The sequence below is a fragment of the Henckelia pumila genome, chromosome 2 (genome assembly GCF_033568475.1).
Source record: "Henckelia pumila isolate YLH828 chromosome 2, ASM3356847v2, whole genome shotgun sequence".
NCBI lineage: Eukaryota > Viridiplantae > Streptophyta > Magnoliopsida > Lamiales > Gesneriaceae > Henckelia > Henckelia pumila.
The window spans coordinates 149575178-149593306 of record NC_133121.1 but is presented as its reverse complement, the minus strand read 5'-3'; the positions used below and the strand labels follow the sequence as shown (position 1 = coordinate 149593306).

Genomic DNA, 18129 nt, shown 5'->3' with positions numbered 1-18129 from the left:
AGAGAGCAACACAACACTTTTATTAATCACGAACAAGAGAAAACACCAAGCTCAAACCAGAGCTTATTACAATCCAGACCAAAAAACTATAACGCTAGATACAGACTCAATTCAAGCTTTAAATCCTTGAATTTTTCCGTCACAATCTACGCCCCAGTTCTCTATCTCTAAATTATCTCTTCTCTTCTCTCTCAAACTCTTTTCTGAAGATTGAAGAATTTGATTTTCTGTTATGTTAGTTACGGCAAACTTCCATCTGCTTATATAAGAAAAATACACCGACTTTTTTCTTGGGCTTTGGGTTAATAACTTACTACGACTCAATCTTAAAGTCAACATGGTCCAATCCGATAATCCTTCTACATCAGTCTGATCTGCTCTCATACATTGATCTGCCTCCAAGCTTCACTTCAGCTTTACGGACAATTCATCTGACTTCTAACCAAGTCCCAGTACTCGAGCAACCGATCTGCCTGAACTCATCCGAAGAACTCATCTGCCCATAGACTTTGATCTGATCCTAGTATTCGATCTGACCATGAACTCATTTGATCACTGAGCTCATCTGATTTATTTAATCTGATATTTCCCAGTCGAGCTGATAGAAGAACACTTCAACAATCTTCACCTTGATTCTTTTAGGTTGACTGTTGCTCTCCATCTAGCCTCCTTTGGCTAATTTTCAATCATTGCATTAACTAAGTCCAAACACTTTTTGAACTTAGCATACGGCAGTGACTTTGTCATAACATCTGCAGGATTTTCTTCTGATGCTATATTCTCAAGGATCACATCTCCTTTTTCAATTACATCTCTGTTAAAATGCATCTTTACATCTATGTGTTTCGATCGTTCATGATAAACTTGGTGTTTTGTCAAGTGTATCGCACTTTGGTTGTCACAGTGTACTACAACTTGATCTTGCTTCACACCAAGCTCCGCTATCATTCCTTGTAACCACAATCCTTATTTTATGGCTTCGGTAACAGCTATGAATTCTGCCTCGGTGGTAGAAAGGGCAACCACTGACTGTAGATTAGATTTCCAAGTGATCGTTGTGCCATACAAGGTGAACACATATCTAGTCAATGTCTTTCTCATGTCTAAGTTCCCAGCAAAATCTGAATCCACATATCCAACCACCGGATCAATGCCATCTTGTTGTTTCTCAAACTTCAACCTCAGCCCAGTTGTGTTTATAAGATATATGAGAATCCATTTCAGAGCTTCCTAATGATATGTACCTGGATTAGTCATAAATATTGACACAACACTGATTGCATATGCCAGATCAGGCCTACAACATACCATTCCATGTATGAGACTCTCAACTCTACTAGAATATGGAATACCAACCATCTTCATCTTGTCTTCCTCACTTTCAAGTAACTGATTCGCAGATAGCTTCAAATGTTGTCCCAGAGGGGTCAAGACAGATTTTGCTTGATTCATGTTAAACTTCATAACTATCTTCCTCAAATAGTTCTTCTGACTCAGATGAATCTCCTGCCTTTTCATGTTTCTCATTATGTCAATGCACAAGATTCTTTTTGCTTCTCCTAAGTCTTTCATCTCAGATTATGAGTTGAATTGTTGTTTCAAGGATGATATCTCTGCCCTACTTTTACTTGCCATCAAAATATCATCAACATAGATCAGTAGGTACAAGATAACATGTTTTTCATCCTTCTTCTGATAGACACATCTGTCATATTGGATTCTCAAAAACCAATACCAATCATGAACTCATCAAACCTCCTGTTCCATTGCCTCGAACTCTGCTTATGTCCATACAATGATTTTCTCAGTAAGTAGACCTTATTCTGTGTTTTCTGATGTATGTAGCCCTTAGGTTGTTCCATATAGATAGTTTCTTCAAGGTCCCGTGTAGGAAATCAGTTTTCACATCAAGCTGCTCAAGCTCCAAATCGAGCTGGTTCACCAATGCTAACATAATCCGGATGGAACAATGTTTCACCACTGGAGAATAGACTTCATTAAAATATATCCCTTCTACCTGACCAAAACCCTTTGCAACCTATATTTTATCTGATCTATACCAGGAGTTCCTTCCTTTTTTCTATAGATCCAATTGCATCCTAAAGTCTTTTGATGCTTCGGTCTGTCTACTAATGTCCACGTTTGATTTTTCTCCAGTGAGTTCATCTCTTCATTCATAGCTTCTATCTACTTGTCTTTGTGTTTACTTGTCATAGCTTCAGCATATGTATTTGGCTCTGAATACTCCACCTCCTCAGCTACTATAAGTGCATACCAAACCAGATCAGCTTCACCAAACCTCTTTGGAGCTCTGATCTCCCTTCTGGTTCTGTCTCTTGCAAGATCATAGTTACTCAAGTCCTCTTTTGAATCACTTGCTGTCACATTATCATCTTGCATCTCTTCTGACTCAATGTCTGGCACAGAAGACTCCACCTCAAATGGTAGTTTAAGATTCTTACTGATCTGACTGTACTTTCCATCTGTATTCATTTTATATCACAGTTTGGTTTCATCAAATTTTACATCTCTGGTGTTGAAACACTTTGGACATGTTGACTCCAGGTTCCAAACCTTATACCCTTTCACACCATCCGGATACCCAATGAATATACATCTCACTGCCCTTGCTTCCAACTTGTCCTATTTCAGATGAGCATATGAAAGACATCCGAATACCCTCAAGTTTGAATAGTCTGCAGATGTCCCACTCCACTTTTCCATTGGATTCTTGAAGTCAATTGCACTGGATGGGCACCTGTTGACCAGATCGCACACAGTAGATAATGTTTCTCCCCAGAAACACTAAGGAAGAGAAGCATTGATCAACATACATCTGACCCTTTCCAGAAGAGTTCTGTTAATCCTCTCTGCTAGGCCATTCTGTTGTGGTGTTTCTGCCACTGTTCTGTGTATGGTAATGCCTTTCTCCTTACATAGATTAACAAAATTATCTGATAAGTATTCCAGTCCATTATCTGTTCTCAGGTGTTTAACTCTTCGATCACTCTTGTTCTCAATTGCCAGCAGTCATTCTATGAATTTATCATAAGTTTCATCCTTAGTCTTTAAGATGAATATTCATACTCTTATTGAGTAATCATCTATCAAAGACATAAAGTATCTGCCTCCACCATGAGTTTCTGTCCGAGAAGGACCCCATAGATCTGAATGAATATAGGCCAATGGTTGCTCAGTTGTGTGACCTCCTTGACCAAATGATACTCTTTTTTATTTCCCAAGAGCACAACTATCACAAAACTCCAATGATTCGATCTTGTCTCCATCCAACAGACCTTGTTTAGACAGCTCATGTAATTCCTTCTCACTTACATGTCTGACCGGCTAAATCGGTGTGATATAAATCTACTGGCAAGCGTACCAGGTCAAGTAATAGTAAAGTGGACAGAGAGTCCAAGTATCGATCCCACAGGGACTGCAGTCAATTCTTAAGAATTAATTATTTTACTTAATCTAGACAAAATAATAGAAGGATTTTGAATTAAATAAAATAAGAATATAAAATAAAAACTGATTAAAAAATAAGAATAAAAATAACTGAAGATAAAAATAATTAAGACAAAGACAACCAAGACACACGTAGGTACCGAACAAATTTTGTAACATGTAGTCGATTCAGGACTCAGATTTAATCTTAATTCACGGGAATTCTCCTAATTTGTTCAAAGGTCTATTTCTAGAACAATCAAACCTATTCAAATATTGATGAACTAATCTTTCGTAATTCTAATCAAATTTGAATGCATTAAATATTTGTGAAAATTCAGTTTACACCTAAACCGCACACTGAAATCGAATTCTATTTCTAGTCGGTTTTACAATATGTTAATTATCAGAGTGATCAAAATCAAAACCTCCTCTGTACAAATTGGAATCGATTAACATGCAAGCAAACAGTTGATCAGACTATTCACAAGATAAATATAAATCTGACAATCAATAAAATAAAATCAACTCTAAAAAATCCCAAACAAACATCCAAGTTTTCTACATGAATTTGTTCGGCCCAATCACGCCGTCTTGGTTGAAAATAAACTACTCAATAATTAAAAACAATAATTCAAAAATAAAAATAAAAAGAAGAAAAGAAAGAAGAAATCTTCTCTCCCAAGCCTTGTAGCCGCCTCCTCTTGCGTTGTCTGCGCTCTGGAGCTTCGGAACCCCTCAAAAATATGTTATATCTTCTATATATATGGTCCGGAACGCCTACCAGTTAATTTCCTCTCAAAATAAGGATTTTTCGGAACACATATGACCCCCGAACACGCGCGCGCGCGCGGCATAGGCCTCGCGCGCGCGCAGCACATAAAAACAGAGCCCTGTACGTCGGACTCGCGCGCGCGCGAGCTTGATTCTCGCGCGCGCGCAGTACAAAAAATCTGTGCCAAGCGACAATTTTCAAAAATTCATATCTCGAGATCTAGCCGTCGGATTGAGCTGAAATTTGGACAGAAGCTTCAAAACATCTTTAACTTTAATCTGAACGGTGGAGATTGGATTTCAATGTCTCTAAAATTAAATATGATTTTTCGATCAAGGCTGCTCCGTAATTCACTCTTCAAAATTCCATTTTCCTACAAAATTAACCCAAGGAGTGAAATACACACACATGCACTAAAACACATAAAAATACATAAAAATAATATGAATGCACACAAAATAGACATAAAAATAACATGAAATAATGCATACAAAATGCACTTATCAACACCCCCATACTTAAACCTTGCTCGCCCTCGAGCAAGACATGAAAAAATAAAATACAAACAAAAACATAAGTAAGGATGATTCATGAGAGTGCACAGCCTCCGAGAAGTTTAATCACAAAACATAAAACACAGACATGCTCTCAACTTTTCATAATACACCTTCGGTTGAACGTGAACGTGTGTGTGTAAAATGTCATTCCAGTTTCATACAACTTAGACCGAATTCGTCTCAAATCTGCTTAGCGACCTATGACAAATCAGTGCAAGTTTCACTCTTCAAGTGCCCATTCCTTCCAACGACCTCTAGACTAAACCCACCTCCCTTGAGATAATGAATTACACACCTCCGGATTTTGCACCCGGTATTGAATTAGCCCCAATAATTACCCGCTGACTTAGCTATAACTGGCTAGGATACGAAAAATCATTCTATTTTTTCTTTCTAATCCCCTCGTCTATAGCCCGGATGGAGCATCAATCCCATTGAATCCGCATATTTAGCCTTAAATTTAAATTTTTTTTTTTTTAGGATTTTAATCCTTTCAAGGCCCGGATGGAATTGTATATAAATTTTTTTTTTCTCTAGGTGCGCCCAAGATCATAAGTGTAAACTAGAGCCTCATCAAAATTCACAGTACACAATCAAGATTCACAAACCACCTATTGCCGTGCAATGGTCAAACAGACAGAAACTTCATCAAATCTTTTGTTACACTCCACTGGTCTAACACAAGTGCTTATAAATATTCACGGTTCAACCTACAGTTTCTCATGCAAGCCAAGAGCAAAATTTTTCAAAAAATCCATTTTTTTCAAATAAACTTCATCATCATTGGCTATCATGACTCATCCAACTCATGCAAGACAACATAAACGAACAAAAACAAACAATATGAAAACAAATACGAAACATGACAGATGCAACACAAACACATAGACAATGCAATACTAGTCTTCCCCCCATACTTATCCAAAGCATTGCCCTCAATGCTTCAGAACAATGAACAGAATGCATAACAAACACACAAATGCAAAGACGAACAAAAAACACAATGAGAACAAAAATAACACTCCCCTGGTTTTCGATTCATCCTCTTCCTTCTTGACACTATCAGCTGGGACAGAAGCAACAAACTGTTTATATCGGCAGGCTCGGCAAACTGGAATGGGAAAGAAGTAAAAATTAAATAAAAAAACCAAGAATAAAATAAAAATCAAGGGAAAGAACTCTGGGTTGCCTCCCAGTAAGCGCTAAGTTTATAGTCTACAGCCCGACTATGCAGAAGCAACCATCAAAGAGCGGCTGCCGCCCATAGTAAGAATCATACGACTCTACGTATGGGTCTTGATTTCCTTCGCCCTCAAGCTTGGCGTGATATATGCATGGGAAGCTCGTCGGTCCAATAACACTCAGTTGGAACTGATCAGTTCGGAAGGAGACTCGGATTGCAGGCTGAAGCTCATGGAGGATGGAATATTTTGGAGGTGGCGTCAATGGCAAGAAATAATCTTCTAACGGTGTACATGGACTGACCATTGACGAGGTAAAATCTGTAGCCTTGTATGTTTCTTCCTCCTCCAAGCCCACTATTGGCTCTTCTTCACAAGAAAATTCCTCAAAAATTATTTCTTCATGCGCTGGCTCAGTTAGTTCACTCTCTTGGCAGATCTCAAAAATTGGTTCTCTAAGAAGCGCAATCTGTTCATCTAAAAGACTCCAAGACTTGATACGGCTTTCTAAAAATTGATTTGTCTCTGTCTGTTGCCGCAAAATATTTTCCAACTGAGCCACATGATCCTCAAAATACCCTACACACTCTTCTTGACGCTCCGGTGGTTGGTTCGAAAAATTTTCAGAGTCGATATCTGGAGGATATTGGTGACTCCAACCCTGCAGTGAAGGATCACAATGCCAATGGTAGTCAAAATCTGTCATGTCGTTCAACAAGTGCATCGCACTGTCTTCATCTCTTCTAAACAATTGACTGCCAGTGGCCAGAGCTCCAGAATCTACCCAACTTCTTGTAATCTCATCCAAACCACCATAAAAAATTTTAGTGAGGGTGTAAGTCGAAAACTGATGGCATTGAAATATGTTCGCCAAATCATTGAATCTCCCCCAAGCAACATAGAAAGGCTCCAAGTATTGTTGGCCAAATCTTGTGAACACCTGATGATGATCCATCTCCAAGTACCTCACAAGCAAAAGAGAATAAAATTAAAATTAAAATAAATAATTAAACAAATGCAAGAAAAAAAAAATCTAGTCTCAAGCAAATAATCTATCCTAATATTAACTAAACAGTCCCCGGCAACGGCGCCAAAAACTTGACCGGCTAAATCGGTGTGATATAAATCTACTGGCAAGCGTACCAGGTCAAGTAATAGTAAAGTGGACAGAGAGTCCAAGTATCGATCCCACAGGGACTGCAGTCAATTCTTAAGAATTAATTATTTTACTTAATCTAGACAAAATAATAGAAGGATTTTGAATTAAATAAAATAAGAATATAAAATAAAAACTGATTAAGAAATAAGAATAAAAATAACTGAAGATAAAAATAATTAAGACAAAGACAACCAAGACACACGTAGGTACCGAACAAATTTTGTAACATGTAGTCGATTCAGGACTCAGATTTAATCTTAATTCACGGGAATTCTCCTAATTTGTTCAAAGGTCTATTTCTAGAACAATCAAACCTATTCAAATATTGATGAACTAATCTTTCGTAATTCTAATCAAATTTGAATGCATTAAATATTTGTGAAAATTCAGTTTACACCTAAACCGCACACTGAAATCGAATTCTATTTCTAGTCGGTTTTACAATATGTTAATTATCAGAGTGATCAAAATCAAAACCTCCTCTGTACAAATTGGAATCGATTAACATGCAAGCAAACAGTTGATCAGACTATTCACAAGATAAATATAAATCTGACAATCAATAAAATAAAATCAACTCTAAAAAATCCCAAACAAACATCCAAGTTTTCTACATGAATTTGTTCGGCCCAATCACGCCGTCTTGGTTGAAAATAAACTACTCAATAATTAAAAACAATAATTCAAAAATAAAAATAAAAAGAAGAAAAGAAAGAAGAAATCTTCTCTCCCAAGCCTTGTAGCCGCCTCCTCTTGCGTTGTCTGCGCTCTGGAGCTTCGGAACCCCTCAAAAATATGTTATATCTTCTATATATATGGTCCAGAACGCCTACCAGTTAATTTCCTCTCAAAATAAGGATTTTTCGGAACACATATGACCCCCGAACACGCGCGCGCGCGCGCAGCACATAAAAACAGAGCCCTGTACGTCGGACTCGCGCGCGCGCGAGTTTGATTCTCGCGCGCGCGCAGTACAAAAAATCTGTGCCGAGCGATAATTTCAAAAATTCATATCTCGAGATCTAGCCGTCGGATTGAGCTGAAATTTGGACAACAGCTTCAAAACATCTTTAACTTTAATCTGAACGGTGGAGATTGGATTTCAATGTCTCTAAAATTAAATATGATTTTTCGATCAAGGCTGCTCCGTAATTCACTCTTCAAAATTCCATTTTCCTACAAAATTAACCCAAGGAGTGAAATACACACACATGCACTAAAACACATAAAAATACATAAAAATAATATGAATGCACACAAAATAGACATAAAAATAACATGAAATAATGCATACAAAATGCACTTATCAATGTCCATGCCTCAGATGTCATAGCTTGGTCCTGTCTTGCTGTTCCTGAATACTTGTTGTACTTCATGTGACTGTCTCACCTTGTAGTACATATAAGAGGTTCCTTTTTACTACCTTCATAATAACCAGAGATCCTTTAGACACTGAGAGACTTCCTGCTCCTGATTTAAATGAGTATCCCTGAGCATCAAGTGTTCCCAATGATATCAAGTTTCTCTTCAACTCGGGCACATACCTCACATTTGTGAGTAATCTGTCAATCCCATCATGCATCCTTATTCTGATATTTCCAGAGCTCTCTATCCTGCATGATTGATTATTTCCCAACAGTACCATGCCCTGATTAGATTCTTCCAAATTTTCAAACCAGGACCTTATAGGACACATGTGAAAAGAGCACCCTGAATCCAGTATCCATTCGTGGTTTTGATCACCTTTACAAATCACCAATACTTCTGCTGAGTCATATCCATCTGAAGCTACGACCAGAGTACCATCATCTTTGGGTTTCTCCTGTTGCTTTCCTTTCCTTTCAGGACAATCTTTCCTAAGATGCCCAACCTTATGACATGCAAAGCATTTCAGATTCTCCAAATTTATGTTCTGGTATCTTCCTTGACTCTTCGATCTGGATTTTGACCTACATTTTCCATTGGATGTTCTTTTATCATTCCTGCCTCTTACCATAAGACCCTCTCCATGTGTTCAGTTTTTGTGTTTGACTTTCTCTGAAGTTCCTTGGATTGAATAGCCGACATAACTTCTTCCAAAGTTATCGTCCGTTCTCTTCCATAAAGCAATGCTTCCCTAAAGTTCTCATAGGCTTTAGGAAGTGCATTCAGAAGTATCAAAGTCCGATCTTCATCCTCAAGCTTTACTTCTATATTCTCCAAGTCATCTAAAATCTTGGTGAATTCTTTGATCTGGTCTTCAAGGTTCTTATCATCTTTTATCACAAAGGAATACAATCTCTGTTTTATGTACATATGGTTAGCCAATGATTTCGTCATGTATAAATTCTCAAGTTTAAGCCATACAGTCGCAGCAGATTCTTCTCTCGCCACCTCTCGAAGAGGTCTATCACCTAGACAGAGAATTATCGCACTATTGCTTTCCCGAGCAATTCATCTTTGTTTTTGATATCATCAGACATCTTCTCCTTCTTTTTGAGGGCTTCCACCAAACCTTGTTGTATCAGGATCTCTCGCATCTTGATTCTCTAGAGCGAGAAATCGTTCTTGCCAATAAAATTCTCAATATCAAATTTTATTAATCCTACCATCTTTGTTTAGTTTTCCACAGACGGCGCCACTTGTTAGGAATCAAACAGAACAAACTTGATATTTCGAGAATTACCAAACAAGCAAACACACACAGACAGAAACTTAAAAACACAATCCCAACGATGAATAAGAACACACAACGCAGATCAAACACCAACTCACGCAAAAAAGATTAAACGACACAAGTATTTACGTGGTTCGACAAGGAATTAGCCTACGTCCACGGGAGAGCAATACAACACTTTTATTAATCACGAACAAGAGAAAAAACCAAGCTCAAACCAGAGCTTATTACAATCCAGACCAAAAAACTATAACGCTAGATACAGACTCAATTCAAGCTTTAAATCTTTGAATTTTTCCGTCACAATCTACGCTCCAGTTCTCTCTCTCTGAATTCTCTCTTCTCTTCTCTCTCAAACTCTTTTCTGAAGATTGAATAATTTGTTTTTCTGTTATGTTAGTTACGACCAGCTTCCATCTGCTTACATAAGAAAAATACACCGACTTTTTTCTTGGGCTTTAGGTTAATAACTTACTACTACCCAATCTTAAAGTCAACATAGTCCAACCCGATAAGTCCTTCTACATCAGTCTGATCTACTCTCATACATTGATCTGCCTCCAAGCTTCACTCCAGCTTTACGTACAATTCATCTGAATTCTAACCAAGTCCCAGTACTCGAGAAGCCGATCTGCCTGAACTCATCCGAAAAACTCATCTGCCCATAGACTTCGATCTGATCTCAATATTCGATGTGACTATGAACTCATCTGATCGCTGAGCTCATCTGATCTCTACTCTTTGATCTGATCTTTCCCAGTCGAGCTGATAGAAGCACACTTCAACATGGTCCATTCCAACTGATCTGGTCCAAGATTGAGATGGTCCAACTCGAGCTGGTCTGGTTTGGTCCAGATTGATCTGATCTGTTCACTTGATTATAGCTCTTGATTTACTGATTTCTGGAAAAAGTGATGAACATGCAAGTTGTAGCCCTTTTTCTTGGTTTTCCACAAAATCAAGAATCACTCGATTTCAAGTTCGTACGAGAAAGATATGCTCAAAAAACTCAGTTGGACCAGAAATTCTACTTTGTAGAATTTGTGCAGAACCAGAGACTTCAATGCAGTTTATCAGCTCTTTATGCTTCGATTCAGACTCCACTTGTGAATATGATTTGTAGATCATTATCTAAGCTTCGCAACGCATACTGAATCGTTCCATTTGGTTAACCGAGCTGAAGGATATTACCAAAATACTAGAGCTAGTCATGTTTGATCTGGTTGATGCATCAATTGCATCCAGCTTGATATTGCGACCACCAATTCGCCTGGATAACATCCGAACTAACTATCTGGTCTGAAATATGACTTGTAGATATTTGAGTAGGTTTTCTATCCGTTTTGTCCTCTGGTCATTTGGATCACCGAGCTATGATATATGTTTAAAACAATCAACTCCGCCAAAATTCAAGCGTGAATAAATGAGTTCCAGCTACTCAAAACTTCCAACTTTGATCTACCAACTACACACTTGATTAAATATGTTAACAACAAAATAACAAGTTTTGTTATCAACAAAATCAAGATTGCTTGTATTTTCAAAGTCAACAATAATAATGAATGCAAGCTATCTAATACCCAATAAATATCAGTGTTTCAAAAAACGTGAATAAGCGTGAAACGTGAGCAAAAAACTTCGCTTTGGGCAAAAACGTGAAAAATTATTAAGCGTGAAAAAACGCAAAAAAAAAAAAAAAATGAAAAATACGCTCACTTCGCTTTGGGCAAAAGCGTGAAAAATTATTAAGCGTGAAAAAACGCCAAAAAAAAAAAATGAAAAATACCGAGAGGTGGCATCCGCGAGTATTAAATCACAAACTCTTGGTTTCCTGGAATTAAACCGTCGTAGCATTTTGAATTTTAAATCCTCGGCAAATCCAAAAGGAATGCAAACAACTATCAGTTCCTAACATGAAAAATTAGTACCAAGTGTTTATGTATAAAGTTACGTGAAAACATAAGTTTTGTCTCTTCGCAAAATATTATAAAATTGTGTTCTCATCAAAATTTATAAATCCACACTTGAAAAATCAAATAAGATGATCTCAACTATAATCCAGAATACTATGAACCTCACAGAGCTCATAAAATGGTAATGGAAGGGGGAAGTATATTGCCATAAGTAAATATTGTTGTTCTAATCATAACTAGCAGATATCGAAACCAATACTCGCGAAAGACATTTCGCGAAAATCAGGTCATTTTCTTGAAGCGGCTTTGCGGCGAAGCCATTGCCAAAAGCACCTGAATTTTGGCCTCAATGACATAACGGTCAAGTGTCAACCTAGGAATCCAAGATCTTTGGAATAAAGTAAACAGTCCTTGAAGCCCTTCTCTAATTCCTTGGCATCAAGGTTCTTTCCTATGAATACAATCTTGTTTATTCTTGGCTCGTCGGGACCCCATAACCGATCTGGGGAGCCTTGGAATATGTCGTGAACTCCCTGTTAGATGTGCAGAACAAGTAACAGAATGGGTTATAGTAAATAACAAGTGAGTGAGTCTATACATGTAGTAAACAGCCATTACCTGAAAAACAAATCTCTCGTTCATTCCATCCACTGATAGGAGACCTTTCATTCGATATATATCTTCACTTCTCTCTAGCAAAAGGGTACCCAACCAGATGTTGGCCTGAGATATTATGCATCGTGTCCTCAATGGTGATCCATTAAATACATATTAATTCAAACGTTTAAGTCTGTCGCATGCAAGAATAAAACACCACAAATTTTGGGAGAAATTACAAGGGTAACACTCAAGACCTTAGAACATACCTTTTCGAGATCCAAAATCCCTTCACAAACTATGCTGACCGAAGAAACACCAGGGTCATGAGTGTGATCATCATGATGTTCTACACCAAAGTTCAAGAAATTATACTGCTGTGTATTTCCCATAGAGGTTGAGAACATTGGGAAGGTTATTGGGATCACTACCGCTTTGATTTTTACTAGCTAATAGAATTTGACTAAATCCAAAGTTACAAATTGCAGGATAATTATTGATCTCAACCAACCTCACTAAAAAAATTTACAGATAACAAACATGCAGGCCGTGGAATGTCATGATCCAGATGTTGACACAAGTTCAAAATGAAAACTTACAAGCTACTTCGAAATATTTTGACTTGATGTCAGTGTGCAGCCATCGCGAAATTACTTGGGACATGGTGAAAAGGAGAGAAGAAGAGTAGGCATTATTTTATTGTGCCGCCATCAAGGATTAGGAATTATGGGTAGCTTAATAGCACAAGATGTAAAGTAGTTGATTTCTCTTGGAAAAGTCATGGATTTGCACCATACTGGCTGCCTTAATTCGGAAACATACCGGTTTTTAATTCTTTGATGTTGTATTTGGATTGAAAGATTTGATTTGGAGGGTGGGATTTGATTGGCGAATGGATTTCAAATGATACTCATCCTGGATATATTTGAAATTCATCACAATTACATTTGGAAATGTTTAACTATATAAAGTAGATTTGATATTCACTCCAATTTTGTCCATAACAAAAGTCCAGGAAATTGAAATAATAGACTAAAAAACCATCGATCCAAACACACCTAATATTTTCATCTTCATATAAAACTGACATTCATTTACTTATCTTTACTCAGTAAATTTTTGAGTTTCAACCAGACAAATAGAACCCAATTTCTTGTCATTTACTATGGATATTGTAAATCATACTTCAATCCGGAGTTAAAAAGATTGTTAATCGCAAAATAATCAGCAAATGGGCAGTTATAAATTAGATACTGAGAATGATTTTCTCAGATCACACGAGCCAATTGGTTAAAAAAAATAGGTACACGCTACTATGCACATTAGATTAACCCATCATTTCAAAACTCAATGTCGTAACAAAGATTTAGAAACTGGAATTACCATGTTTGTGGTCATGTTCATGCCCCTGATCATGGTTATGATGATCATGATTGTGATGGTGATCGTGATCGTGATCGTGGCTGTGACCAGCATGATCCTCCGATGAATGATCAGTATCAACAGCACTATCTATTCTGCACACATCCACGGAACTTTAGGGGAAAAAACTACTTCAAATACACCCTATAAGCTAGTAATCAACTGGAGAGAAAATGCAAGAATATTGCATTATGAAGCCAAAAGTAATTGAGTTCTCTTAGAATATGACACACCAAACATTTCAAAATAAACACAATCAAAATATGCAGCAGAAATGGTCAATGTTAAAGCTATGAAATAATAACTCAAATTGGAACAAACAGGACACATTTTAAGGGAACAACTTGTATGATTAGTCAATTTCAGTTAAAATGCAGCAGGCTAAGAAGACAAATAAATAAACAGCCAAAATCTTAAAAGAGGACAGGTGAAAACCTTTCTAAGTCAAAACCTCCTATACCAAGGACATAATCCAAATTAACGTTCCCATACTTCGTTCGCTTTAACTGAGCCATTCGATTAATGTTCTGCATTCCCACACTAAAAACATTAGAAAAAATGCATAAAAAACAAAAGCAGGAAACAAATTAATTAATTAGAAGACAGTATGGGCACAACGTGAGGAAAAGTACCTTTATCCTCTCGACTAGAGAAGCAACCGCTGGTTCATCAACAAGATCAGTCTGTAATCAAAATGAAGTAATCCGGTTAGCCTTCAGAATCGAATGTTCACCAGAAGCGAAAATATTAGTAACAATCTGAAATTTTCATTTTTTTATTCATTTTCAGGTCTGGATCAGAGGTTGTGTTAAGGTCCAGAGGTACTTTATATTAAGCACATTCAGAACTCTAGAAGATGGAACTGCCAAATTATGCTTAAACAATTAAATAGGTTAAAAATCAGGGGCCACACATCCATTTCTTCTTAAAGTTTGTAGAGTGCATTCGAATACATAAGCTATTTTTTTAGGAAAAAATTAGAAAAAAAGGCACTAGAATGTTATTTTAAAATAATTCTTTCAAAACAGTTTGTTCAGAAGTTATGAAATTTTTAAACAAGTTCCAGAAAAGAGTTTCATTGTTTCAGCTTCAACTTCTTCCACAAAATAATATAAACAAATAAAGCCAATCCGACCAAACAATTAAATTCTTCCAGAAAAAATCTTATTTTAATTTTCCTTTCCAAAAGGGTCAGCCAAGAGAGCCACCTGTGTAGATATTCTAGAAATTTCGACGGTCGTATGTTTTGATAGCCATACTGCACTAACACAACAAAGGCTACAGTAGCAAATATAGCAGACTCTTTAGGAAAAAGGCATCTTAAAAAGCCCCACTTGAGAGTAATCTGTCCTATGAACTGCACTTTTTGAGTTGAGGTAGCATGTTTACGTTTTAGTTTTATATTTTTTTACTGTGTGAGAGTCAATGGCATTATCTCCAGGTATTGATGAAAGTAGCATGATAACTTCAAACAACTTTGGAAGCATTTTACTTTTTATTCACCTGACTCAACATTAATGATAAAAATTAAAACCAGAGAGCAAATAGATAGATTTTCTTGCGTGAATTACACGAGTTTAACTTATCTTTTCCGATTAATTTAATGCTAGGCATCATAAACCCAATGCTATAAGAATTAATCATACCTTATTTACTATAATGCGGTCGGCATAAGCAATTTGCTCTACCGCCTCATTGACTACACCTTTAGGCTTAACTTCATCAAGATGCATACCAGCATATTTAGCATCGACCAGAGTGACCACTCCATCTAATTTAACATCATTAAAGATCTGATCCTCAGCATAAAATGTCTGAATTATCGGGGCTGGATTTGCTAATCCTGGAATTATGAAAACTGATTGAACTTAATATGCCAAAGAGAACTCTAGTTATATTTATGTTATATGATATGATAAAAATAAGGACAGAGCTAAATTGCCACCCAAAATTTGAACATGGCATTTTTGCATTGGTGCACATGGATACTGTTCAAATATTGATGAAAAATATAATATCTAACCAATCAATGTTACCTGTTGTTTCAATAACAATATGATCGAATTTGCCTTTCTTTTTACTGACCAGTTCCGAAATCATCCTGACCAGATCACCCCTAACAGTGCAACATAGACACCCATTGTTGAGCATCATAATTTCCTCAGCTCCAGTGGCTTTTGCAGCAACGAGAGAACCATCGATGTCAACTTCACCATACTGATAAACCAACAAGGCAACACAAGTTTAGTGATGGTCCTCCATCAGCACTAACCTTACAAAAGTATTCAGGCTTTTTAAAAGTATTTTTTTATTAAATTAGGAAAAAAAAAAGGACATGAAGTTTTTCGTTTGGGTTTGATTTTGACAGTTGAAAAAAAAAAGTAGGATTTAATTAACTTTGGCACACAACTATGACCATTTCCAAATAATTTCAAGCTTGGGATGGTGTAATCTCCTCCAAACTTGAACAAGTAGACAAAATCACACATTTAGACTAAAATTTTTACCTCATTCTCGATTACTGCAATTCGTTTCCCGTGATCAGCAGTCAAGATGTGGTTTAATAAGGTTGTCTGCCAATGTAATTAGGAGATGCAGAAGGGCCCATTAGTTGATAGCAAAGCAAAGTAAATCAACAATAGACTGACAAAATATAACCCCAGTTTTCATTTTGTTTATGCGAAGTGTAATATTTTGATAATAAATATTTATCAACATATTTTGTATCCATTGGCCAACCAGCCGGTGCCAAAAAGATCAGAAGTATATCTCATCGATACAACTTTTGCTCCTTTCCGCATCACATCCTATTAACTCAAATTTAACACCAGAACATGTCACTTAAGGATCAAAACTTTTGCACCACATCCATGTTCCTCCTATAAGAGAACTCCCATCAAAATTCACTAAAATATCATTACTAACTAACAAAATAAGTGGAAAATTCTGCAACAAAACAACCACGACCAGAGATAAAAATGTGAAATATAATAAAACTATCAACGTTCTATCATTTTAAAAGCGAAAGAATACGTTTTTTGGACCTCCCCTTTAGTCATTACCATTATCCATATAATCTTGGGATGATTAACCCAAATAAAGCTCCACAGGTCAAAATGAACACAAATTAAGTCTCAGAAACTTAAACTTTCCCCGTTAAACAAAACCCACCGACTATTTACAAACGTAACTACACAACGAGTATAAAACGTGTATAAGATTAACTAACAAAATTTCCACACAACCCAAAAATACAATTTATTAAAGCTTTCAACCTAAAAAACATTAAAAAAATAGCTTGCTCAGTTGCTCTTCTTGCCCATCTATCTAATAACTCCTTGCTCCCAACCCATTCCCGATAATAAAAATAAAAATTAAAAAGTTACCTTTCCAGAACCCAAAAAACCAGTGATAATTGTAGCCGGGATTCTATTATCAGGTGGGATTTTAGTCAGAACATCAGCATCCTCTGTTTGTGAAGTGGTGGAGGCAGAGACTGTGAACCGGCGAGCGAACCTCTTTATTGGCTGCTTTGGGGAGTAAACGATTCTAGAATTTAAGAATTCGGCAGTTGCCGAGCCTGTCAATAATCTGCGGGAGGCGTGAGCAACAATCTTGGACCTGTTTTTGCAAACAGAAAGAGATGTAGCGACAGTGAAAATTGGAGAAAAGCGGTGTTTAGATAGTCCCAAGAAAACTGCTGCCAGGTCTACGGAGACCGATGCCGCCATGTTTGGATAGGTGGCGGTGCTACGGCGGTAGACGGCGAAAATATGGGAGGGGTTTTAGATGAAGCTGTGGGGTGGGGTGGGGTGGGGTGGGGTGGAGTAGGAGCTGAGGGGTGGGTTTTTAGTGGATTTTTTTATTTTTATTGGATTGGATTGGATTGGATTGGATTCCAATACCAATTTGTCACTTCCCTTTCATTTATGCATATTTCAAAAATATCTTTTAAAAAAAATGTTAGTATTGTTGCATTTATATACGGATACACGTAAGTGCAATGTTTTTATACTTCAATCAATGATCCAATTGATTTATTTTTTAAAAAAACAATCTAATTGGTAGGATCGTCTTAATCGGAAGAACGAGCTAAAAAATTATTTATACTAGTCATATGGCACACGTTTTGCGTGTGTAACACACGTATCTTTAAATTTTATTTTTAAATATTTGAATTTTTAAAATATATATATAAAAAATAAATGAGACATAAAAGTTTAAAAATTAAGAAGCAAACATAACGTGTAGTGGGGGGATTGAGGGAGAGAAAATCGGTGAAAGTGATTTAGGGGTAATTCAGTCCTAACACAGTAACACATAAAAGACCAAACAGTTATTCTAAGGCATGAAACTATTATAATATAGAAAGATAAAAAGATAATATAAAAAGATATAGAAAGATAATATAATAAATAATAT

At 36.7% G+C, this 18129-nt stretch overlaps 1 protein-coding gene across 1 annotated transcript; it reads right to left on the bottom strand.

Moving 5' to 3' along the window:
• Window positions 1–11721: 11721 nt before the first annotated feature.
• LOC140880837 (uncharacterized) lies at window positions 11722–17541 on the bottom strand. Its single transcript, XM_073285651.1, has 10 exons — window positions 17094–17541; window positions 16215–16280; window positions 15744–15924; window positions 15354–15550; window positions 14340–14390; window positions 14143–14234; window positions 13669–13802; window positions 12555–12634; window positions 12307–12411; window positions 11722–12221 (listed from the first exon to the last, which is right to left on the bottom strand). The coding sequence occupies exons 1-10, from the start codon at window positions 17436–17438 to the stop codon at window positions 12057–12059; spliced, it is 1416 nt and encodes a 471-aa protein (XP_073141752.1). The 5' UTR covers window positions 17439–17541; the 3' UTR covers window positions 11722–12056.
• Window positions 17542–18129: the final 588 nt, after the last annotated feature.